This window comes from Chrysemys picta, chromosome 10 (genome assembly GCF_011386835.1).
Source record: "Chrysemys picta bellii isolate R12L10 chromosome 10, ASM1138683v2, whole genome shotgun sequence".
NCBI lineage: Eukaryota > Metazoa > Chordata > Testudines > Emydidae > Chrysemys > Chrysemys picta.
In genome coordinates this window covers 22664854-22691967 of record NC_088800.1, presented here as the reverse complement: position 1 = coordinate 22691967, position 27114 = coordinate 22664854, and the positions used below count along the sequence as shown (strand labels likewise).

The following is a 27114-nucleotide window of genomic DNA, read 5'->3' as shown; positions in this document are numbered from 1 at the left end:
TTCAGAAAGCTTCTTTAACTTCAGGGTGTAAGGAGAAAAAATTGTTTTCATCCTCTAGATTACCAGGATGTTTAAACAGCTTTCAGTTCAAATCAACCCCACTTCCCAACCCACAAAAGGAGCCTACTTACAACAGCAACAGGGTCATTGCTTCGAGTGGCTGCAAGGCTGAAACTCTTCACATGGGTGTTGGTTTCCAAAGCCTTAGCAAATTCTTTCAATGTTGGAATTGGGATGTTCTTGAATTAAAAATAAATATACATGTTTTGTATATTACATTATATCCATTACAATGAATTTTTTCTACTCAGCTCCTCCCCATTATCATCATCTTTCTACAGAGAAATATACCGGGCTACCAGTTCTCCCTTACTGGTATCAATAACCAAGTCCCACAGCACAGGACTGGATGTGGATGAAGGGCAAAAATCATATGCTCGACTCTTTGGCTTTTAAAATCACCTATACGCTATCTTTACTGTACTCAAGCCAGTACCACATTAGAATTAGACTAGAATACCTTGATCTGTAAAAGCTACCAGAACAAGAAAAAGTGTACAAATTGAATATTCTACTACGTCTGTCTGCATAATTAATCAGTATCATTAAATTCTTCATATTTCACAATCTGAGAAACACTAATGAGAAAATGGAATTAATAAATGGAAATTACTTCTGAACACTAAATAGATCCAATTACTGAAGTGTAGTTAGCTCTGTTCTGTTATACTAATTCAGGAACAACTGCTAATTTAGAGTTAGAAGTATGGTTTGGTGTACTAAAACTGAATGGAATGATTTTGGTCTGACACTGCTAAGAAATTTGCAACTCATTTTGTGTACAATACATTTGTACATTTTACAGGTGTATATAATGCCAGGGGGTTCTGTCTGATATAGTGTACAAAATTCCCTCATCCAATTTTCTGCTCTTAGTGGAAGCAATAAGAAACCTCGGTTATTTATTGCTCGCCAAAAATGTTATGATTCTGTTCTGATTTATCTGTACAAGTGAAAAAAAAAAACGATTCTATTTTAATCTTCTTTAAAAGTTTGACAGCCACATTTATGACTAGAAATAACCAAAACTACCACCAGCATCTTTTCTATGACAACACAGTAAGATTCTATATACAAACATTACTCTGTTTCTAATAACCATAATTGATAACACTCCTCCATGAACAGAATTAAATAAAAAAAATAATTAAAAAGTTTCTGATTTGAGATCACATACTCATAGAATATCAGGGTTGGAAGGGACCTCCAGAGGTCATCTAGTCCAACCCCTGCTCAAAGCAGGACCAATCCCCAGACAGATTTTTACTCCAGTTCCCTAAATGGCCCCCTCAAGGATTGAACTCATAACCCTGGGTTTAGCAGGCCAATGCTCAAACCACTGAGCTATCCCTCCCCCTTCCACCACACGTTTATTGGAAAAGTTGCTGCATTTACAAATTAGCCTATCAAAGACAGTTTTAGAAGTACACAACTCAAGACAAAGATTGGATTATTTATTTTTAGAGAGATGCTCTAGATCAGTGGTCTCCAATCTTTTTACGCACAAGATCACTTTTTGAATTTAAGATCAACCCAGGATCTACCCTGCCCTTTCCCCGAGGCCCTGCCCCGCTCACTCCATTCCCCCCTCCCTCTGTTGCTTGCTCTCCCCAACCCTCACTCACTTTCACTGGGCTGGGACAGAGGGTTGGGGTGCAGGAGGGCCTGAAAGCTCTGGGCTGCGGTTGAGGGGTTCAGAGTGTGGGAGGGGGCTCCGGGCTGGGGTTGGGGTGCAGGAGTGAAGGGTGAAAGCTCTGGGAGGGAGTTTGGGTGCAGGAGTGGGCTCCAGGCTGGGATGAGAGGTGCAGGCTCCGGCTGGGAGGCACTTACCACAGGCGGCTCCCGGACAGCAGCGCAGCAGGGCTCAGGCAGGCTGCCTGCCTGCCCTGGCCCCATGCCACTCCCGGAAGTGGCTGGCTGCTGGCATGTCTCTGCGGGCCCTGGGGGGGGTGGGGTGGCAGCAGGTCTCCGTGCACTGCCCGCACCACCCCTGCAGCTCCCATTGGCCGTTTCCCAGCCAATGGGAGCTACGTGGACGGTGCTGGGGGCAGAGACATGCCAGCAGGTAACTGCTTCCGGGAGTGGCGTGGGGCCAGGGCAGGCAGGCAGCCTGCCTGAGCCCCACTGCGCTGCCAGACTTTTAGCAGCCAGCGATCACGATCGACTAGCAGAGGCTCCAGGATCGACCAGTCGATTGCGATCGACCTGTTGGTGGACCACTGCTCTAGATCAAAAGAAATTATTTGGGGGAAGCCCTATGGCTTGTGTTACACAGGTCAGTCAAGCTGATCACAATGGCCTTGGAATCTATGTACCTATAAAAGTCACATTGAAAAGTTATTTTTAGGTGAGAAAAACAATGCAGTTATTGTAGCCTCCCAACAATTACCTTTATATTGTTCAAATTAACTTCAACAAGACGAGAGTCATTATCTTTAATCCTTTGCAAACTCTCCTCTACGTGTGTGGGATTTGGTGGTTCATCTAAAAATGGTATCGTCCTTTCACCTTTTACTATGTCTGAAATGTAAGACAAGGAACATGAATCGGACACATTAAGTGTAATAAACGGTACACATACTAGTTATTACATCTAGTCAACTAGTCATCTGCCAAAAAATTTTATCCTCTACCCATCCTGCCAAAAACCAAGCAACATCACACCACGCTGTCCTCTTTTGGCCATACTTTCACACGGGAACTTTTTTTTTTTTTAAATAAGTCCTTGCGTCATATCCACAACAGTTTTTTGAAAAACAGATAGGAATTGGATTACAAAAGAAAATATTAAAACCCAGACTCAGTCACAAATAAAATACATGTTCATTCATTCCACTTTTACAAAAGGTGAGAATATTTTATCTCTTTTTATTAATTTCTACCCTTCCACAGCTCATCTAACAATTTAATATTTTATGTACAAGCTTACTTGGAAATGAAATGCTTTTTCTGTATCAAGAATATAAGCGTAACGTATTACATAGCTTATGCTGCAGTAGCCAAATGACTGAATACTTGGGATTGCACACAGGTTTTTATTTAGATCTTGACTATAAATACTCACCTGTGAAGCTTTCATTGCTGACACCATTACTACTTCCTACTATGTCACAGAACTGAGTGTTTGTTATCAAGTTGTGCATTCCCAGGATAGCTGTAAGAGAAGAATTTTTAGTGTTCCCTGCTGTTTAAATTCAGAAGCTGAAGAATATTTGAGAGATTAATAATTGCATCTGGTTGGAAAATGTCAGCTGTTCAATGAAAAGTGTTTCCCATTTTCTTACTAATTCTAATAATTTAAAGCCATTAAGAGCTTTCTTACTTCTATTTGGCCTGCCCCTTTTCAAAACAGCCATCAAAATCCCACCAATAGACATCATACACCACAGTCAAGTGTGCAGTTCAACTCACATATAACAGATGCACATAATTACATTGTTTGCTGCTTTGTCAGTCTAAAGCTAGTTTTACAAGGCATATAGCACCACGTTCCCACATTTGAGGAAGGGATGTAGCACACATTTACTCAAAAAAAGCTGCCAGTTTGGGGGAGATCTTGCTTAACCCATTTCTTAATTCTTCATACCCCAAAACAATAAAATGGTGAAATATTTTGTATGGGGGGAGATAATTTGTGCAATGCTTTTTCTAGAAACCTCCAACAACCTGTAACATGACATGGTTCAGTTTCTAAGACAACTAGACTTCATGAAGCAGTAAAGACCTTCAGTCTTTGCCAGGTTTCAGGTGACAAAGATACAGTAATATTTACTACAGAGGCTCAGGCTTTTATGAATATGCACAAACACATCCATGCTTTAAAAAACTAACCTGCAAGGTCACACAGTTCTGTATCTGTGGCACTTGTCAAAGCTTCCTCCAGTTCTGGATCAAGAAACACTTTTTCTTCCATGAAAGACTGTACAGGCTTCTGCTTGGGGATAAATATTTTCCCTGTGTGTAGGGGAGAAATAAAGAGTCTGAAATCCCTTTGTATTATATGGTTATTCAGTTTTACTCACCTCACTACATTACACACACACACACACACACACACACACACACACACGTTTAGCTCTCCAGCCTGAACTACTGCCTTATAAAAACAAGCATGAACTGTCACTAGCTAGAAGACTGAAATCAGCCCACCAAACCCAACAATGCTAATGGCAAAGGGGCTGATTTTGTCAAGTCTGCTGGAATTCATTTCTGCCTAATTTGTTTTGGAGAGGTGGTGATGAGAAAGAGGGTGCGATGATGGGAATACAAGCATGAAGATCTCGCATTGTAAGTAATGTGGTATCCCAACCCTCAATATTCATCTTTTAAAGCAAGATAAATATTTGCTAAATATTTTGTTTTCCATTTACGTTAAGTTTTCTCTACATGCACTTCTCTAGTAGTGCTTCAGGATTTACAGTGACTGATATCACTAACTGCTCCAGGAGAGACCACTACCTGGAAGAGTTTTAATTTAGACTCATCAGGTAGGAGAGATACCAAACTTTGTCTGAAGTTTCAGATTAAAATGTATTTATTTTATTTTTAGTGATACACCCAAAATCAGAAGCAGAATGCGTAAGGGCTTTAAAATGAAAAAAGCCCCTACCTGAGCAGTCCAAACCAAGGGCAACATACGTGAATAGCATCTGAAGAAACTGAAAAGGCAAACTAAATTCGTTAGATATTTTCATACCCAAGGATGCTCTTTTCTAAACTGGGTAGGCCTGGTAGCAGGGTCAATGAAAATACACTGGAGTTAGAATAAGCAACTACTGATAGCACACTAAGTTTCTCAATTATTGCAGACAGAAGATGGGAGAAGTTATTTTTTAGAGGACATGCAGTAAAAATAGTACCCTGGGTAGTTCACATAGTACTTTGCATATGTCAGTAGTTGACAAGTCAATCTAAGAAATCAAAGAATGCAGCAACTCTTATTCTAGCATTTATCTTGGAGAAACTTCAGACTTCAGAGATTTAGGGCTTGATTTTTCAGAAGCACTGAGTACCCATAACTCCAAATGAAGTTAATGAGAGCTGTGGAGGCTCAATTCCCTGGAAAACTAGGCCGCTAGGCACAAACAGATATTGTAAGCAAAAGTTGATATTCCTTAGCAACAGCCATAAAGTTTCTTTACCGTGTAAGTGATGAATACCCCATTGTTGCAAAAGCACAATGTATGCTAAGAGTTCAAGCTTAAAGAGGCAGTCAACTTTAAATAAAAAAGGAATTTCTATTTCAAGTTACACCTAAAATGACTAATTGCAAAAAAGACTAGAGACTGAAATCATTTTTTCAGTTTGTTTACTTTGTACAGTCAACAGCAGAGTATAGTCAATTCCCACCTGTATACATGGGTCTTTCACAAAGCAAGAGAGAAGAAAAATAAGCTGGGATTGTGCTGAACAAAGTTACCTACAACTTGAAGCTTTCATTTGTATTAGCTAAGATAATAACTAAAAGCCTTTTTTGGCTGTCAGAAAGTTGGCTCCCACCTACAAATATGCCAGGAAAGACTAATGGTCACTGTACATCTCTAGAGGCCAGTTACACAGCTTAATACTTTCACAGAGTTAAAACAAAATGTTCCTTAAAATGTTGGAGATGTTTGTTTTTACCTTTTACCAAAAAACAAACAAAAACAAATAAACCTGCTCATTCTTTAAGTTAAGCCTGAGTTGTTTTTCACTGAATGAATCAGTTTCAGATCACTGAGCAAGAAAAAACACCCCCCCAAAAGCAAGGAGAGCCTTGGGAACATGACATTTGAGGCTGCAGAGGCTAAAGCTCTCATTAATATGCCTAATTCGACTCACCACTATTTAATATAGACATTCATTTAATTTCCTGGAGTTAAGTGAAAAAGGAAAAACATACTTTAAAACAGAATAGTGATTTGTTACGTGCCTTCAGTGACATTTTCCCCCTTCTAACAACCCTGAAATCATTATTAAAAACTAGTACTAGAGTAGATATCGCTAAAATTTACATAACTTTACTTTTAAAACTTAAGAGCATATTTCCTTACTACTGAAACAATTATGGAAAAAACACGAGGGCAATTAATATTGGTAGAATATGGCAAGTTCTGACCATCCATTCTCCTCCTTTCAGCCCAAAGGAGGGTTTCATTGTGTGGGACCGCTTATTTATGGTTAAGGACACGATTTAGTCATGGAGGACATGGATTCTGTGACTTTACTGGACCTCCGTGACTTCGGCTTCAGCTGTCAGCAGGTGCAGCGATGCCGGGGCTGTGCACCCTGTCCCCATGGCTTTGGCCGGAGGCCAGAGCCATGTGCCCCCCTGCCTGTCCCCTGCCCCACAGTTTCAGCCAGAGCTGGGCTGTGCACCCTCGCCCCACAGCTTCAGCCAGTGCAGTGGCTGTGTGCCCCCTCCTTGCCACTTTGGCAGGAGCTGTTCATACCCATCCTGCACCCCCGCAGTGGGGTTGGCAGTCCCCTCCTCGGGCTGTCATTCCTTCCTCCTCCTCCCCCCCGGTATTTTTAGTGAAAGTCAGGGACAGGCAATAAACAAAAATTCACAGAGCCATGACCTGTCCCTGACTTTTACTAAAAATAACTGAAAAAATCTTAACCTTTGGGCTTGTCTACACTGGCAATTTACAGCGCTGCAACCTTCTCGCTCAGGGGTGTGAAAAAACGCCCCCCTGAGCGCAGCAAGTTTCAGTGCTATAAAGCACCAGTGTAGCTAGTAACTACACCCCGATGCAGGTGGGTTTTTTTTTAAGAGCGCTGGGAGAGAGTTCGCTCTGCTGCGACCACACAAGCCACATTCAAGCGCGTAGACTAGCCCTTAATCACTGCTAACTACAAGGTGGAACAGATTGTTTAGCAGAAGTAGTTCACCTTGAATGGTCCCTTGAAATGTGTGTTAAGTGGCCCATTATTCCCACCAGTCACAGGCAGAAGAGGAAGGGGAGGGGGAGGAAAAAAGCAGTTTGGGGAAGGAGGAGTTGGTAGTGCAGGGGTGGGCAAACTTTTGGCCCAAGGGCCACATCTGGATATTGAAATTGTATGGCGGGCCATAAATGCTCACAAAATTGAGGTTGGGATGCAGAAGCGAGTGAGGGCTCTGGCTGGGAGTGCGGGGTCTAGGGTGGGGCCAGAAATTAGGAGTTCAGGGTGCGGGAGGGGGCTCCAGGCTGGGGCAGGGGGCTGGGGTGCGGGGGGAGGAGGAGGGCTCTGGCTGGGGGTGCAGGCTCTGGGATGGGGCCTGGGATGAGGGGTTTGGGGTGCAGGAAGCTGCTCCAGGCTGGGATCAAGAGGTTCAGAGGGCAGGAGGGGGATCAGGGCTGGGGCACGGGAGGAGGTCGGGGGGCAGGCTCTGGGCGGTGCTTACCTCAAGCAGTTCCCGGAAGCAGCGGCATGTCTCCTCTTCGGCTCCTATGCAGAGGCGCGGCCAAGCGGCTCTGCAGACACCGCCTCCGCAGCTCCCATTGACAGCAACTCCCGGTCAATGGGAGCTGCGAGAGCTGTGCTTGGGGCGGGGGCAGCGCACGGAGCCCCCTGGCTGCCCCTTAACGTAGGAGCCAGAGGGGGGACATGCCACTGCTTCCGGGAGCCATGCGGAGTTTCGGCATGCACATGTGGAGCGGCCCCTGCCCCTCGGCTGGAGCCCCAGACCCCGCTCCCCAGCAGGAGCTGACGGGCTGGATTAAATCGGCTGGCAGGCTGAATGTGGCCTACGGGCTGCAGTTTGCCCACCCCTGTGTTTGTGGGTTACAGATTGCTGTAATATGCCATAAATCTAGTGTGTGTATTCAGTCCATGACTTTTAGTGTCCAGCAAAGTTATGAATTTAAGCTTGTGGTTCTGTATCTATATGAACTAGTAGGTATGCGCTAATATTGTAGTATAAGTAACTGAGCAGGTGGCACTCTTCAGTGTCTCAGCAGAATGAACGGGGACAGTGTGCTGCTAATATTGTAGTTTTTCCAGAAAAGACGTAAAACAGAAATCATGACTATGGAATTTTCCTCACATCACAGAAAGAGGAAAGAGAAAACTCTTATGTCCTGGCCACACTGCTGTTTAGGTTACTAAATTCTGCCTACTGCACCTAAATGTCCTTTGCTGATGTGAAGAACAATAGTATTTAATCCTGAGTCTTAAACTCTTGTGTGAGGTTGCTATGCTGCATTCAACAGTTGCCATCTTCCATCCTAGAAGGTTTATCTACATTGCTTTAGGGATTCTTCAGGATTCAAAGTGCAAAAGCAAAGTATTTTATGATTCTGCACACTCTAAATCCCCCTTCTGCAAACAGAGTGATTCTGTAGCTTTGTGGTGTCCAAAACACTAGTGCTCTACTAAATAAAAATTCACAGCTGCTAATTTTCTAGTCACTCTTATTGCAAAGCACCAGGGGCAGGCTAGCTAGGTCACAAGCCTATCATCTGAGATATTTTCCTCATTTTGAATATAAATATTTGTAACTTGCTGTTTGGACTGAGACTAAGTTTAGAATTTTTAAATATCTCAGTGACATGGGACTTTATTGGTGTGTTTTTGCTTTGAATTTTGGGATGTTTAAACAACTTTGGTTTTAAAATTCAGAATCTAATGCATGAAGACAGAATCCACATGCTACAGTGAACACAGGCAGCAATAAAACCCCCTCAAGCGATTATGATTGTTTGTTGTGCTCTCTATAATGCATTGATGCACCACCACAGCAACAGATTAAAGAGCAGTCTATTGATTTTTGGTTTTCCTCCACATACATATAGTTGGTATAACAAGGCACCCTAACCCACAAGCAAACCAGTGCCAGCATCATGAAGCATTTTCATTTCTAAGTATTCTCATTTTGGGGAGCTGTACAACAGGGCACATTAACTCAGGGGATGTTTGTGCACATCTGAAAGTAGAAAGCAAACCTATTTTCTTACATCACTGTACTAAATATAGTCATGATATAGTAGTTGGTAATGCACTCCTCGGGGCTCCTTCACACAGGCCATGTGATCCCTGATGACCACAGAGCAATCAAGAAAAAGTGATGTTACATTCCTGATTCATGCTGAACAGAACCTTTGAATGAATGGGAGATTTGGGGGATTAAGTGATATCTGATGATGTAAAAGCATTGATTTGATTTTTGTCAGCATCACATGCTGAGAACCAAAATGATGGTTAATACTCTATCTACTAATAAATGTTAATATATGGGAAAACGTGTCACTTTTTACTTGGTCATGTTTTAAGTAACCTCTGAATCATCCAGGGCAGGATATGCAGGATTTTATAGAGTATTTGATATCTATTGTTGCAGTTATTTTGTATAAATAATTTTAATTAAGATGAGGCACTTGATAACATTTACAGATTGGCAAATAAGTCTCAGAATGTCAGAACACAGAAGGGGAATGTGATGGGTTGGATCACAGAAACCCCCTTGGGGCTGCCAACTGATGGGCCAAAGCTACTTCTGCCCCTGCTTTCCCTGCCCTCCCAGCTTGGGACCTCAGTGCCCTGCCTGGTTTGAGCCAGACCCGCTAGCCTGCTGCAAACCCAGACCCAGGTCTGAACTATGTCCCCTAACAGCGGTAGGCTTAATTGAAAGCAGCTTAAGAAGTGTTCTTGTCCTTAACACTAGATGCCCAACTCCCATTGGAGTGCAAACCCCAAATAAATCCGTTTTACCCTGTATAAAGCTTAAACAGAGTAAACTCATAAATTGTTCGCCCTCTAGAACACTGATAGAGAGATATGCACAGCTGTTTGCCCCTTCAACCCCCATCCCCAGGTATTAATACATACTCTGGGTTAAATAATGAGTAAAAAGTGATCTTATTAAATACAGAAAGTAGTATTTAAGTGGTTCCAAGTAGTAACAGACAGAACAAAGTGAATTACCAAGCAAAATAAAATAAAACCTGCAAGTCTATGCCTAATACAGTAAGAAAACTGAATACAGATAAAATCTCACCCTCAGAGATGTTTCAATAAGTTTCTTTCACAGACTGGACGTCTTCCTAGTCTGGGCACAATCCTTTCCCCAGGTACAGCCCTTGTTCCAGCTCACGTGGTGGCTAGGGGATTTCTCATGATGGCTGCCCCCTTATTCTGTTCCACCCATTTATATATCTTTTGCATAAGGTGGGAATCCTTTGTCCCTCTGGGTTCCCAACCCTCCTTCTCAATGGAAAAGTATCAGGTTAAAGATGGATTCCAGTTCAGGTGACATGACCACATGTCACGGTAAGACCCCAAGCCTTCATTCCTCCCAGCCTGACTCACAGGAAAGCCTGCCTGCAAACAGAGCCATCCACAGTCAATTTTCATGGTTGATGGGAGCCATCAAGATTCCAAACCACCATTAATAGCCCACGCTTTGCATAATTACAATAGGCCCTCAGAGTTATATTTCATATTTCTAGTTTTAGATACAAGAGTGGTACATTCATACAAATAGGATGAACACACTCAATATTATCCTGTGAACTGTATGAATTCCTGCTAAAAACCCACAATTCCCCGGGGCATCTCCGGACTTCATGCAATTTTTGAACCGGTTTTATCAGCACAAAAGTCCATATTTGTATAGAGATAACAGGTGATATGAAACAAGCTTATACTACTATTTAAGTTTTAATTCTGCATATTCTGAAACTGCCAGTACAGACTATTCCTCTGACAGTCTTCCCATTGGACTCTATAACAAGACTCTGGAAGTCAACACTCTCGTCTACTTTTTAAGATAAAGAGGCAGGGAGATTTGAGCTAAATGGAAGAAAGGTCAGCAGAGGTTTGTGAGATGGTGCAGCTTTGCGGGGATGAGTGTACATTTCTCTGTCTAGTAAGTTCAGAAAGTGTGCTTTAATAAAGTTTTTAAATGAAGGTGTCAGACATTGGCTTCTGCTGGATATATTTTTGTTAGTAGGTCTTAAGAGCAAAGCTAGAAATTGTACCCATGTGCAGGAGCAGTGGAAGCACCATAAAAGGGAGGGGAGGGCCCACAGGTGCCCAAACCATGGCCCCGCCCCTGCCCTGCCCCTTCCCCTCTACCCGCTCTGCCTCTCCCCTGACGCCCCATCCCTGGGCTGCCCTTCCCCCATCACTCGCCCTTATGGCTGGTAAAAAGTGTGGGGGGTCATAGCCTCCTGATCCCCCTGTTTCAGTGCCCCTGCCTGTGTGTGATCAACCTTTGGTTAGTTTATCATTTAAGTCACAGTTTCTCAAACTTTCTAGTTTAGCCCACTTCTTAACAGACCTGGTTTTATGGCGCATTCGTGAATGCATAACATCCCTGTGGCAACTACAGCAAACATTGCCAAGGAAAGTAATATAAGGAATGGATGTTTGTGTTGTGATTCCCGCTCCCACACCCCTGACTCCCAAGCTTTGGCTCTTCATTTCATCTCCCCTTCTGCTTTTCATAGCTAGAGGCAGGGGGGGGGGGTCCAGCAACAGGTGACCAGCTACCTTTCCTGGAAGATCCCCTGGAAGTGATTTGTGGACCACAGTCTAGGAACCCCTGGTTTAAGAGAAGGGCAATGTCAGAGAGGAAGGAATAAGATGGTTTTGTCTCTCTCAGGATGAAATTCACTCTAGCAGAGGGCCTGCTGAAGACCCTCTATGCCTCCTGTGCCTCACTTGAGCCCTTTAGGGTAACCTGCAATAATAGTGGGAGAGAAATAGAAAAGTAGAGAAATTTTTGTGAAAAACAAAATCTGTTCTTATAAATTAATATGTGCCTGGTTGGTCTAATAAAAAAAAAATACAAAAATTAAGAGGTCAGAGTGTGAGGACTACTGCATGTGCACTTTACTTGCAGCCGCAGGCTTCTTCCTTACTCTTCAGCACCTGCTGAGGCAGCAAGGAACAGTTTTTAAAGCAGTTTTAACATTGTTAGGCCCAGTCCAATCCATCTGGCTTAAGTGCTAGAAGCAATTTTGGGTGTGAACCAGGTAAAGGCCTTGTGTAGACTGAGCCTTTGTAAGAATATTTCCAACAAACCTCGTCTAGCTAAAACCAGTAATCATGTCTGTTCACATATACACTGCACATAAAGCAGCTTAATTTTTTTTCAGGTAATGAGCAAATACTTCAAGACGATTTAGTGTGTTGTTCAGTTACTTCAAGGATAAGACCTCTGTGTCTTAGGAAACAATGATCTAACTAGAGGACCGCTGCCAAGAGAGCTTTGGGGATATTTTTTTCTTCACACACACACACACACACACACACACACACACACACACACACACACACACACACACACACACAAAAGCACTTTTAAAAAGACATCTGCACATCAGCCCACGAGGGCTATGAAAACCATTTCTTTGACTATCTGGGAACATTCCATTTTTTAAAGTTTTGATCACATGACGAAATATGACAAACTTTGCTTATTTGGAAACCACGGGATACTTCAGTATTTAATAAACAACATGATATAAAAAAAGGCAGATTATACAAATGGTTAGTATTTGAACACTACTGAAATTATTATTTATCTTTATCAATCTATTTTGTTTGCTTCCTACTGTTGCATTTAGGATCAGTTGTAACCCAAACTTTCCAGGCTACAGAATATACTTCGACTTCCCCATGCCTTCTAATCTCCTTTTATGTACTATGATTCTATGCATGACGGCAACTAGTCTAGGTTTCAACAGACATGCTATACTTCCTCTGACTTTTAAAAAATACAGTAGTGTATTGATCAGTACTAACATGTGTCTGCCATATTAAAGCAGTTTATACCATTGTTACCATTTGTGCACTCATTAAGGGCCAATCCTGCAAGGCGCCGAACACCATCAACTCATTGAAATTAGTGGTAATTGACAATAAACTGCACTTCAAGAAGACTGGGCTCCAAATCAATTTCATTGTATACTAATCCTGGGACCAAAGCATCTGTTGGGAACTGAAGACAACTGAATAGTATTTACTCTCTGCCCTAATGAGTCCTTGCAGAACAAACAAAAATAAGGGCAATAACACTGAACATATCTTCATGGCCTTCAAGACTAAATATTTCATCAAATCAACATTCAAGACTGATTCCACCATTTTCCTTTATTTCCATAATGGAGAAAAGCTTTGGCTCGTCAACCCTCTCTTGTACTCATCTTTTGAACACAAATTAATGCCAGCTTCATAAAATACAGGTGACCAATCTCTTCCTGACAGAGCCATGGGGCATTCAGAAACAATATTTACTACTTATTCTTCATTAGAATAAAATTCTGAAAGGCACTTATGTAGTTTTTCAATTCACAACTACATAAACCCATTTTCTCATGCTAGCTTTCATGTAAAGGTGTCTTGCTGTACAACAGCACTTAACCAAGTGTCAGTTTGTTAAACTTTCACCTCCTCGTAAACTCAAAGCATCTTTAGGCATGTACCTTCACCTCACCTCACCACTGTCCCCCCCCATCCCCCTTTAATCTATCATTTCACATAATAATTCCCTAAAATTTCCTTTAAAGACCAGCCATTTGTCGGAAAGACAAAATTGGGTATAATTGCAATTGATTTTCCTGCAGAATAATTCTTGATGTTTAAGGCCAACAGTTAATTTACATCAACTTAAGTCAAGTGACCGGGATCAATCCAGATAAATAATACATACCGTTAGAGTTTTTAGTCCAACCTGTTTACTGTTATGTTAAAACAGAAAGAGTGTTTTATGACCAGCCAATCCATGAGGTGAAGAAGCCATAGTAAGAATGCAGTGTGCGGGGAGGTGATGGGAGGGAAGGACTAGAAAAGTGTAAAGTTTTGAGATGCAAAGCCTAATTTACTTAATATTTAGCTAATATTTTGTAAGACCATAGCACCTTCCACATGATGATTTCAGAGGGGATACAAGCATTAATAAATTAATCTTCACATCACCCCATGAGGTAAGCAAGTATCACATTTCACAGTTAGGGAAGCAGGCAATGAGAGGTTAAGTGACTTGCCCAAAAGACACACTGGTTTCACAGCCAGGAACAAAACCCAGATCTCCTCACTCCCAGCCTTGTGCTTTTGCCAAAAGACCCTTTTTGCAGGGAGAGAGAGAGACCCGAGACACACAGCTACTTGTTCTGAAGTTACTGCAGCTTTTTAAAGTGACACTTCATGGAAGAAAAATGTGTTACATCAATCTTTTGCCTGAATTATTTCTTCAGACAACAATGGCTTATTGTATGTTTCAAAACTTAATCAGAACAGTATGTGACTTTCAAGTTCTTAAAACTGGTTGAAAACAAAGTTGTTTTTTTAGAAGGGGTGGGTGTTTGATAGTATGCTCTTAGAAACAAGGCCAAGCACTGGAACGAGTATACTGTACTCATTTTACATTTGATTTGTTATGCTTCACACTTCTATAGTCCTGTTTCTCCCATTACCTCAAAGTGCTTTACAATACGATTTCAAGCTAATCAAGTTTCACAAGACAGTGAGTAACTAAAGGTCCTAAGATGTAGAGGAATCATGACGCTAGTGACATGTAACAACCCTAGGGTTAATCATGCAGTTGTTTAACAGTGCACGTCAACCCTAAATTATTTCAGACACAAGTGAAGGAGGACACCATATTCAATTCAAACAGCAGGGGAATTTAGGCAGGAAAAGTGTAAGTTACCAGAGTCTGTGCACGGCCAGGACATTGCATTTAACATCTCCCATCATGTACTACTTGAATAATCTCAAGCGCTCAGGACCACCACAGAAGCCCCTAACATCATGCTGAACATCAGTTCAGAACTGACTCAAGATTGGTTCACCAATACCATTTCATTGAATGCACACACGTTCCCTGCCCAGTCCTGCTTAGCCTACAAGATCCACTAGGATTACAGCACAAGGTGGGATCATTAAAATAAGCATCCCATAGAAAATAGGCTTTTTGTAAAGTTTCCTATGATCAAGATAGCTTATTGGCGAAGGTAAAGGAGATTTATATAAAATCGGATAGATGTGGTTTGTATTTTTGGGAGGAGAGAGAATTGGGAAGACTTCCCACCTAATTAAGTAAAAATTTAGAGTTAGACATAAGACTCAGACTGGTTTATATTCTATTGCATTTGGTAGTAAAGTCTCTGTCCCAACAAAACAGCACATAGGGAAGGAGAATCAGCCCAAATCAGAATTTATTCTAGCTAGTTTAGATGCCTGGTAAAAATATAAGCTTGAACTCACATTAGACAAGAATGGTTTGTCACAAGATGAGTGGGAAACATTGTCAAGCTAGGTTAACTGAACCCCAAAGCAAGATTCCCATTCCTCACCACCCCACATCTCATTTCCATTTATTCAGATTGAGTTCACTGAAGTTTTAAATTTGTCTGTTACTCGGAGGGCTTGTCTACACTTACAGTGCACATAATGAAGACAGGAGAGCGGTCAACACCGGGAATTAGGCTGATACAACTACGTGGTTCAGAGGTATGGATTTTTCCACCCCCCAAGCAATGTAGTTATACTGACATAAAATTAGGAGGCCAAGCCTGAGGGCTTGTCTACACTGGCAATTAACAGCGCTGCAAATTTCTCGCTCAGGGAGGTGAAAAGACACCCCCCTGAGTGCGCAGCAAGTTGCAGCGCTCTAAAGCGCCAGTGTAAACAGTGCCCCAGCGCTGGGAGCCGCACCTAATTTTTTTAGAGCGCTGGGAAAGCTCTCTCCCCAGAGCTGCGCCACGACCACACAAGGCATGTTAAAGCACTGCCGTGGCAGCGCTTTGGCGTTGCCGGTGTAGACTAGCCCTGAGATACCTAGGGATGAAAAGCACTAAGAGCAAGTGTGAAGTACTATGCTGTTTGTGTGTCTATTGTTTGTAGCTAGGTCAGACTTGTTAATTCAGAAATGCAGTCACTACTTCCCATTCACGGCCTTTTTGGCATCTATAATAGAAGAGATAGTACTAAAACCAAAACAAATCATGGCATGACACTAAAACAATCAAATTATTTCCCTGGGTAAAAGGTAAATGAATGAATTGGACTGAACTGTATTAGTGGAACTTTGAACAAAAAGCTATGAATAAATTAAAAGCACGCTCAGGCTCTGTGTAGGCCCATCTTCTATCACACAATTTTTATATTAATGTCATTTCTCTAGCTTCTCCTGAACTAGTGAGATAATTTTAAAATATTATTTTTATTTCTGAAACAAGAAGCACCTGACACTATAGGCATGTCTAACAAATACTTACAAAAAAGTCAAAAGCAGCAACCCCCAGCATACAAAATAATCCAGACACAAAAATAAACTAAATTCCCTACTTTCCCTAACAATTGCCCACACAACAATAAAATGTTCAGACTAAGCACAGAATGGCAAGGCACAAGATGTTAGTTTGATTTACATCACTATTCTCTATCAAAGTGAGTCCTGGAAAGTTATAATGGAAATTCCTCAGAATGATGAATATGTGCTGAAGTTCTCTGATCAGGTTTTAATGTTAAAGAGGGGAACTTTAGAAAGTGAAAGAAAGTTTATATTCAACCCAAAAGTACAGTAAATTCTTTTTTCTAAACCCAGGAGTCTCAAATACTGAATACCTTCACTGACTTTATTATGATTCTACAGCACACAGGGTGTAACCTTATGCAATATAATGGGTCAAACTTAGTGGAGGGCTAGAGTGCCCCTGAGGGGCTTGATTTTTTAGAGGTTTCAGAACTTTCTGAAGATCAGATCCCCTTAAAGTCTCAGGCTGTGCACCCAAAAATTAAAATATCTAAAGTCAGTCAACTTTTCGCAAATCTTAATCTAATTGTGGCAGCCAGCTAAGGTTGAGTTTTGACAGTCAGCATCACTCTCCCATGCAAGAAAAATAAAACAAAACTAAATCCAATGAAAGGTGAAGGGTTGGGGGCTGGAGAAAGGAGTAACAAAGAATTATGCTAAGATGTGCATGAAATTCCTCACTACTATACACTGCAAAAATTCTGTTTTCATAGCTCTCATTTGAAGAGTGCCTAGTTTCGCTTTTTACAATATTTTTAATATATTATTTCCATTTACTCCTTTTTTAAATTAAACTTATCTTTGCCTTTAGTACTGAAGGAAAAAGATAGGGAAGGTTATTAAATAAGAACCCTCTTTTTAGGAGAGAAGGGATCTTTAATGGCTACGCTGGCATAACACTGCTATATCTCAACAGCTTGTTGCCATTAGTAATACTTCATTACATAAAGGAAGTGACATTTGATCTTTATTCACTATGATTTATACTACAGCTGGATCCTTCTATTTTCCAGAATTAATGACCATGGCTTTGGTCTACAAAGCTGATAACAAGAAAGCCGGAGGAACTTTAGAAGGCATTCCCCTAGCTGAGTGAAACCATATTAAAAACATCTTCTCCTTCTCCAGGCCGGCAAGAGCTGGGAAATCTGAAGCAGCCAAGTTATCAGGTTGGGTGGTAAGTGGAGTAAAGAGAATCAAGCATTACTTTTATTACTCTCTTAGATCCTTCCAGCCAATCTAAGGACTGCTTCCACGAGGACCAAAGGGAGCCATGTCTAACCTTTCTTGGCTAGACTAGAAACAAGGCCTTTAAGGTGAGGAAATCCAGAGGACTTCTCTCACAGTCACCTTTTACCCTTAAGCTGTTTACACTATATGCTGGGAAATCTGACCAAGATTAGAAACACAGAACAAGAGAGGTTAAATAGCATATTAAAGAGCCAAATACAAGCCAGAAGAAACAGAAGAGGTTGTGGTTGTTGTAGTTGCAAGCATTATATATGAAAATATTCACCCAAACTTCTGCATCCAATTGCTATGCGCAATCAATAATTGCATATGCAAATTAAGCAGGCTAATGTACACAAAAGTCTGAAAATCCAGAACCAGGTGTTCTTTCATCAATAGATAAGCTAGAATCTAGTGTTTTGCACCAATGAGTACAAGGTACAGTTGAAAAGCAGAGCCTGAAGACACCAAATAGTAAGAAGACGGGAACTTTTTTTCCCCATAAAAGGAAAATATTGAATTCATTGAAGTCCATTGATTCCTTCCAACATACTCATAATTTATAATGGGGTGAATCAGGACAGATTGACAGGCTCAATTTTAAATCTGGGTCAGGGAAGAAACTGTTCCATAAGGACAGAACCACAGAGCTGTTAATCAGAATCTTGTTTTAAAAAAAATAAATCGTAATTATTTCAGTTCCAGAGGCTTTGAGTTAGTAGCATTTCTGAATATACTTTCACATTAGCCATTATGTTTTTTCTACACTTACATTTGTTTGACAATAGTGATTTGTAGCCAAGCTTTAGAAGTGTCAGAAACACTTGAAGACTTACTTTGATTCTAAATCATACTCCAGGACAAGGACACTTGGACATTTTCTTAAATTATTTGGAAGCAGAGTTGATGTACAGTGAAATTTTCTTCACTATCTCCAAGTGCTATATCCTATTTGAGCTGTACACACATAATTATGCCAACAGGAATTGTGAGATACCAGAATCAACTCTGAGCACGTGTATGCATATATATATATATATATATATGATTTTATATGTGTATATATAAAATATATATAAAATCATATACACTCTTATTATACACACTCCAGATACGTGTTTTCATCTTCAACATTTTCTTTGGGGTGAAAGCATGTCTTCTGTGTTGTGGCTTTTTTTAAAGCATTCCCAATAAAATTCCAACCCAACGCACTTTCCTAAATGCAGAGTAACAGCAAGCATTAAACATATTTTTAAACCAGAAACCTGAATCACTAATAAAACACAAATGAGACATGAAGCTTCTCATAATATAATTTCATGGGTAACAAATTTAAATGTGCTCTGAGCCATTTTTCTCCTAGGAATCCTACCATCTCATCTGGGGTTGGCAGGCAATAATGCCTTTTGCTGTACTGGGCCCCAAGCTGTAGAAAAGCTTTGCCTTTTAAATCAGTCACAGCCATCCCCCATTTTTATTACTATCCAATCTCTTCAATGCCAGGTGGCTTTTAATAAGACCACTAGTGGTCTTCCTATTTACAGCCTTTCTTCTCTTTCCCCACCACCATGTTGGACCCCTCTACTTCTTCTCCAGTTTTATAAGGGTGGCTTTATTTGTAATAAATACAGTTTTATACTCTACAATACATGTATACTTTCAAACCACTATAAAACAATAACTAATGATAATGACACCCTTCTAAGGTTGGTAAGCATTCCTGTTTTAGAGATAGGGGAAGCAGAGAACAGTTCCCAACAGATCAGTGGGAGACCTAGAACCTGAATTCAGGACTTCCTGGCTCCTGACTCTGTGCTTAGTCCACTAGATCATATTGTTTCAATGGAATTTTCTTGATATAATTTAATGTAATATCAAATTATTAATGGAATCATCCATAAGCAATTCTCTGGAGCACTAGTGGTGCAAGCTACAGGAGCATTTCCAACTACTGACAGGGAGAATGACACTTCTAATGAACTGGCTGAGGGGAGTTGCTGGCTATTCCACCCAAAGAGGGATGTCAAAACAGCCCACGCATCACACCAGTAAAGTGCATTCCTGAATGAGTATCAACATGCTGGCTAAGGACATTCTTACCTTTCTTTTCCCCTGTAAAAGGAACAAATTCCTCCCTGTCTTCCTGTTCCAGTGCTTCCTTCTCCAAATAAGCAAGGAGTCCCTCTCTGTCAAAAGCGCCTGAGGCCTTTTTAGTAGTCTGGTCTTTCTGTCGGAAGCCTGCTGGCAAAAGTGCATTCTACAAAACAAAAGAAAGAATTATAACAAAGCTTAAAAAGTCCTGGTATACAAGTTGTCAGCTTCAATTCAGTCTTTTTGAAAATCAAATTCATTCTATTCTACTTTTCAGAAAATCTTGAACCTCCCTCCAATATTTTTTTGGAGGCCAGGTCTACATACAATGGATTGCATATTGTGCATTATTAGTGTTTTAAAAAAACTGAAACAGATAAGCTTGAAGAGTACCAGAGCTTCTTAACTCACACAGTAGTTATTTCACATTTCCTTTTCAATATGAATGCCCCCTTCACTTGCCTGGAGAGGAGTGAATAAAAACACTCAGCCCATTTGCACATTGGATGCTCAGTCAGGAGGCTATCTACACCTTTCCAAATTCACAAGACAACTGTCTATTCTAGCCAACTCAGTCAGCAACCAACAACATGGCGAAGCACTTTTGTGCAGAACACTTCATTTTACTCAAGGTCTTCTGCAACTGTTGGTATAATGTGAATTAAAGGATAAAGTCATAGAAAAAATGGAGGAAGAAATGTGGATAGAAAAGAGGGAGCAGTACATAAGAAAGGGAGGGGAAGATTTCTGATGGTCTTTTTAAAAAATGGATTTTGACAGTTCACACAGTTAAAAATTATGCATGTCACCAACATGAGAAGTAAACAACCATACGTAACTAATGGTATCCCACAAGAATACTCTGCTACAGATCAAGTTATTCAGCAATGAATAATGTATTACAATACGACTGACAATGTCACAAGTCTACGAAGATTACATCAAATTTAAGTCTAAATTGACAGCTGGGACTAGAACCCAAATCTAGCTAAAGAACAGGGAGGCAGAAGAAGTCCACCCTTCCCCTCATCATACTACATTAGTACATGCAACAGAGAAGGCCACCAGGGGTAAAAAAGGAGGGTGATCAATACATGTTGGAAACAGGATAATAAAGCTAGAAACATTTTCAAACAAAAAATTTCCTTCAGGAACAGCACCAACTGTAATTTTTCCTTTCTCTAATTATAAATCATTCCCAAAAAGGTCTTCATGGTCATTTCGCTTGACATTGGTTGTTTTCATGTTGCAAACAGGAAATAAACAGCTTTGAGATAGGGTCTTTTTTATTTTTTGTATTGTTTCTTTAGCAGATTAGAATACCTGTTCTGTGCATATAAAATGAATTAAAGAGAGCTGCACAAGTTTGTCAGCATAGTTTCTAAACCAGTGCCACCAAAAAGGGCTGTTTGCTGCCCAATTCCCACCTCAGGGTCAAGGTCATCCAGAACAGTTTCCAGTTGTTTCAGTTCTTCTTCTGATAGCTTGTCAAGAATTTCATCCTCATCAAGATCCTTGTACTTGTCCAAATCTTTTCGGAATGGAAGCGTCATGTTTTGAGTAGCAGAAAGTCACTAAGCTTTTCAAACTTCTAATAGAGACTGATTTCTGTTCTTAAACGAAGCTCTAGAAAGAATAAAAAAGGAGCACAATTAAGGACATTTTCTCAAAATCACTGTTTTCAAGCCTGCAAGTGTACAAGTACATTTCCCCCGGAAAAGTTTTCCCCTCCATCACATGTACACATCAATTTTTGGTGTTCTACAGTGGCACATATCGTAAGTGCCTTCTGTTTTTTATAAAATGCCCATCACCATGCTATCTAAGCACTGCTACGCTCCTAGTAGCAATTTAAAAGAATCTCCAACCCCCCCAGACCAAATCACTCTGCATCACGAAAAAGTCAAGTTTTGGCTTATAATGTTGATAGTGCCAATTTTACTTATTCTATTGATAACCATAGGACGCTCAAAGCTACAATATTAAAGGATTGGAAAAAAGCAAAAATAGTTATGAACAGTATTTCTCTAGTCTAAGCCCTCCTATTGCCATTAGTGTTTGCAAGCAACTAACGTCAAAAGTGTTCCGTAGGTAGTTGAGAATGATCTTTTATATTTTTCTTGTCCGAGGTCATATTTACAGCTTGATTAGAAGAGGCACAGTAAAGAGACAAACTAATTAGGTAATAAACAAGGACATGAGTCAGCAATAACGGCAAAGGAAGTTAGCCATCTACTTCTGCTGAGTGAGTTATATACTGATAAGTAACATTTGACTCTCTCAAATTCAAGACTAACACATAGTCAAAATGCTTAGCAACTTTTTCTTTTTAAGTTTCCTAAATACTAGTAGCCAGATGATCAAGAGATGCCTATTCAATTTTTACTTTCTGGATGCTTGCTGGAGGCCAAATATATAGAGAATCAGGAATTAAGCATTCCCCAGGTCAGCCTTTTTCCTTCCTATAACTTGAAAGAGGCCAATTTACACCCAGTGACTAAGGGTACGTCCAGCAATTGATTTATCGGGGATCGATATATTGTATCTCGTTAAGAGACGCGATACATCGATCCCCGAACACGCTCCCTGTCGACTCCGGAACTCCACCGGAGTGAGCTGCGGTAGCGGAGTCGATGGGGGAGCCGCGGCCATCAATCCCGCGCTGTGAGGACCCAAGATAAATCGATCTAAGATACTTCGACTTCAGCTACGCTATTCACGTAGCTGAAGTTGCGTATCTTAGATCGATCCCCCCCTCCCCAGTGTAGATCAGCCCTAACATTGTAATATCTCTCACTTCATTTTGACTCAAGTATGCGTTAGTTGTGAATTTAAAAAATCCCATGGACTGACTTAATACAACAAGCCTTACTTCAAAATTAATGTAGAAGGTTTAAATAGAGCAGGTAGTTATAAAAAAAAGCATCTGCCCAGCACAACAGTTAAAATGTTCAGGAATATACTACATAATCTGACAGTTGAACAAATTGCATACCACAGACCGAATTTATTCTCAATTTCATACACTGAAAACACGAGATTTTCTGAGCAAGCTACAGAATTTTCCATTATAACTAGCGAGAGTTACTTACTACCTCATACAATAAGGAGCTATCGTTTGTTATGAAATATAAACAAATCTTGGGTATGAGATACAGGACTGGTCTACATGACAAAGTTAGGTCAGCTTAACTACATCGCTCAGGGCTGTGAAAATTTCATGCCCTGAGCAATATAAAGCCAACCTAATCCACAGTGAAGACACTGCTATGTTGGGTGGGAACTACTGCCTTTTGCAGAGGTGGATTTACTACAGTGACAGAAGACCCTCTTCCACCACTGTGGGCTTGTCTTCACTACGGAGCTAAATTGGCGCTGCAGCGGCATTGATTTAGCAGGTGTACTGAAGACACGCTCAATTGATGGGAGAGCACTCTCCCATCGATTTCTGTACTCCCCCTCAACGAGCGGCAGAAGCAATGTTGGCGGGAGAGCATCTCCCGCCAACATAGCGTAGTGTGGGCCCCGCAGTAAATAGATCTTAGCTATGTCGGCTTGAGTTATGGGCTGGGGCTGAGGGGTTCGGCATGTGGATGGAGGCTCTGGGCTGAGCCTGGGGCATGGGTGCAGGAGGGGGCGAGGGCTTCGGGCTGGGGCAGAATGTTGGGGTGCAGAAGGGGTACAGGGTGCTGGCTCCAGGAGGGGGCTCAGGGCTCGGGAGAGGGTTGGGGAGCAGGAGGGGATTTGGGGTGCTGGCTCCAGGATGGGGCTCGGGGCGGGCGGGATGCGGGTTTCCACCAGTTGATGCTTAGCTCAGGCAGCAGCTCAGCAAGGCTAAGGAAAGCTCCCTGCCTGCCCCGGCCCCACACCGCTCCCAGAAGCAGCCAGCACACCCCTACAGCCCCTGGGGGGGTGGGGGGAAGGAGTGCACATGGTTCCGCCCGCTGCCCCTCTCTGCAGGTACCATCCCCAGAGCTCCCATTGGCCCCAGTTCTCCGTTCCCAGCCAACAGAAGCTGCGAGGTCGGTCTTGCAGGCAGGAGTAGTGTGCAGACACACCTGCCCCTCCCCCAGGACCTCAGGGGTATGCTGGCTGCTTCCCAGAGCAGAGTGGGGCCCCTGCCTTAGCCCCACTGGACTTTTAGCAGACAGAGATTGCGATCGGCTTGAGTTATGCTACTAACATATCTCAAGTTGCATAGCTTAGATCGACTGGCAGCTGTAGTGTAGACCAGGCCTGTAGCAAGTGTCTATATTATAGCAGTGCAGCAGCTATGTCACTGTAGCATTCTAAAGTAGACATACTCACACATTCTAGTGACCACTTTTTTTAGTGCATTAAGGAATATAAAAGGGGACAGGCTCGTTTATTTCCCTCCCTTTAAAAAAAAAAATTGGATGGCCTGGGAGGTTGCTGTCTTTTGGCCAAATTCTTGGCTCAAGCTGTGCACACACATATATGCAAAACACCACAGCTGAAGGTGGAAGGAGACAAGGACATTGTACCTGATTTTTTCCAAAAGAGTAAAGTCATGGAGATGTATCCCATAGTAGACTTTGGGAACAGGGCCAAAACTACTGGCCTGACTTGAACCCTACTGCTGCTTCCGGCAGGAATAATCTACTGAGAGGCTGTGCATGCAGCCAGAGTCAACTTGTCAATGTTGGTTTTATTTGTCCAATGCATGCACAAAGTGCCATTGCAGGTGCTTACATAACACACTGCATTCATTTTTTCATTTCTGCAATTATAGTTGATTCCAGGCCACATGATCTTTGGCAGGTCAAATATGTCATTGTTTCCCCACACACATACCAAACAAAATTAAAAATAAATTAGAAAACACAACCCTATCTCCTGGCTAGTCTACAGCTCGGTTTACTGAATTCCTTCATCTCATTTGTGTACAGTAAGGGAAGTTTCATGGTGATTATTTGATCACTGAATGTGTCACTGTTAGTCAGCATGCTGTTTTGCACTCAGAGAGTGAGCAAACAGTGGGAATGTAGGCTAATTTTTCTATGGCGCACACTTCATATGCTTTATAGATAAGAGGCTCTCAACCATTTTCTTTCTGAGGACTCCACAACATGCTATAAAAGCTCCATGGCCCAGCTGTGCCACAACTGTTTTTCTCCATATAAAAGCTAAGGCCAGCATTAAGGGGTAGCAACAGAGCGATTGCCCAGGGTCCCATGCTCAGGCTTTGCTTCAGCCCCAGATGGTAGGGCTCAGGGCCCCAGGCTGCACTCCTGCGCTGCAGGGCTTTGGCTTTCTGCCCTGGGATGTAACGAGTCTAACCCCCTGAAACCTGCTCGCAGCCCCCCATGGGACCCCAGACCCCTGGTTGAGAACCACTGTTATAGATAACAGTCCACAACAGTACTACAAGCAAGTTCTGTTAAGCCAGATTTTCTTTTCAATTTCTCTAAGAAGAATGACAGTTTTTGATGTCTGCCAACCTAGAAGAGACTAACAGGTACATACTGCTTCAAATAGTTACAACTATTGACAGGATGATCTCATTATATTAAAACTTAGTATTTTACTAAAGAAAACTATTATCAGTTGAAACACGGTTACTTCTGTGACTGCATGTTTGGTATTACTAGGACATCCAGATGCTGAGCTACTATGACCAAACACAGGCTAAATTCTCGAGAGACTGCAAAAATGTCACAGAATCAGTGTCAGTAAAGTTAAATTAAGTGGCTTCTGCCAGATCTCCCACTAGCTTAAAAGAACAGCCTTGGTCTGACAGTTGGCCGGGGGGGGGAAATGTTACGGGGAGGGATAGCTCAGTGGTTTGAGCATTAGCCTGCTAAACCCAGGGTTGCGAGTTCAATCCTTGAGGGGGCCACTTAGGGATCTGGGGCAAAATCAGTACTTGGTCCTGCTAGTGAAGGCAGGGGGCTGGACTCGATGACCTTTCAAGGTCCCTTCCAGTTCTAGGAGATAGGATATCTCTTTAAAAAAAAAAAAAAAAAAAAAAGCACTTGTTTTAATATTCTGTGAAAACACTAGGAAACAGATGGACTAGCCAGGGAAATATTTTCATTAATGACTTGGATAATGGAATGAAGAGTATGCTTATAAAAATCTGCAGATGACACCAAACTGGGAGGGGTTGCAAGCACTTTGGAAGACAGGATTAGAATTCAAACCAATCATCACAAATCAGTGAACTGGTCTGAATTCAAACAAGATGAAATTCAAAAAAGACAAGTGCAAAGTACTTCACTTGGTAAGAAAAAACTTAATGTACAACTACAAAATGGGGAATAACTGCGGAGGTGGTAGTACTGCTGAAAAGGATCTGGGGGTTATAGTGGATCACAAATTAGGTAGGATTCACCCATGTGACGCAGCTGCGAAAAAGGCTAAATGTTCTAGGACAGTGGTTCTCAAAGCCGGGCCACCGGTTGTGTAGGGAAAGCCCCTGGCCGGCCGGGCCGGTTTGTTTACCTGCTGCGTCCGCAGGTTTGGCCAACTGCGGCTCCCACTGGCCGCGGTTCGCCGCTCCAGGCCGATGGGGGCTGTGGGAAGCGGTGCGGGCCAAGGGATGTGCTGGCCACCCTTCCCACAGCCCCCATTGGCCTGGAGTGGCGAACCGCGGCCAGTGGGAGCCGCAATCGGCCAGACCTATGGATGGGCAGGTAAACAAACTGGCCCGGCTCGCCAGGGGCTGTCCCTGAACAAGCGGCGGACCGGCTTTGAGAACCACTGTTCTAAGGTGTATTAATAGGAGTGCTGGATGTAAGACACAGGAGGTAACTGTCCCATTCTACTTGGCACTGGTAAGGTAACAGCTGGAATACTGTACCCAATTCTGAGATTTAGGCCATATATTAGGAAAAAATTTCTATCTATAAGGGTAGTTAAACTCTGCAATAGGCTTCCAATGGAGGTTGTGGAGTGTTTTTAAGAGCAAGTTGGACAAACACCTGTCAGGGATGATCTAAGTTTACTTGGTCCTGCCTCAGAGCAGGGGGGTGGACTTGATTTCTTGAGGTCTCTTCCAGCCCTACATTTTTATGAACGTACAGATTTATGTAAGAAAGTGCATAAAAGTGGTGACTCAAAATTAACAAAGGACACCATCAACTTAAATTCTGTACCTTATAGTCTAGCACAGACTGCTACAGTTGCCATAGCCTTATGGTACACCTCTACCCCGATATAACACGACCCGATATAACACGAATTCGGATATAACGCGGTAAAGCAGTATTCCGGAGGGGAGGGGCTGCGCACTCCGGCAGATCAAAGCAATTTCGATATAACGCGGTTTCACTTATAACGCAGTAAGATATTTTGGCTCCTGAGGACAGCGTTATATCGAGGTAGAGGTGTATTTCTGAAATGTTTTGTTAAGGATTCACAGTATCTGCAGAGTAATGTAACTACAGTGCATCCCACACAATATGTATACAAACTAACTTCTGACTCTAGAACAGAGAAGTTTTTCCCCTTCCTTTCAATTTAAGCCATTCAGTATAGTATCTCAA

General features: G+C 41.9%; 1 protein-coding gene across 5 annotated transcripts in view; it reads right to left on the bottom strand.

Moving 5' to 3' along the window:
* Nucleotides 1-27114, bottom strand: part of LOC101946150 (tropomodulin-3) — a 47135-nt gene that overhangs the window by 10663 nt on the left and 9358 nt on the right. For all 5 annotated transcript variants that reach the window (XR_010591008.1, XM_005305054.3, XM_065559434.1 and 2 more), the window contains exons 2-7: nt 21034-21232; nt 19616-19772; nt 3892-4014; nt 3125-3214; nt 2450-2580; nt 132-239 (exon numbers count right to left, since the gene is read on the bottom strand). Coding sequence is in view for 4 of the 5 variants with exons in the window: in XM_005305054.3 (XP_005305111.1) it covers nt 132-239; nt 2450-2580; nt 3125-3214; nt 3892-4014; nt 19616-19772; nt 21034-21159 (735 nt within the window). In the remaining variant the exon portion in view is untranslated. The remainder of the gene's footprint in view (nt 1-131; nt 240-2449; nt 2581-3124; nt 3215-3891; nt 4015-19615; nt 19773-21033; nt 21233-27114) is intronic.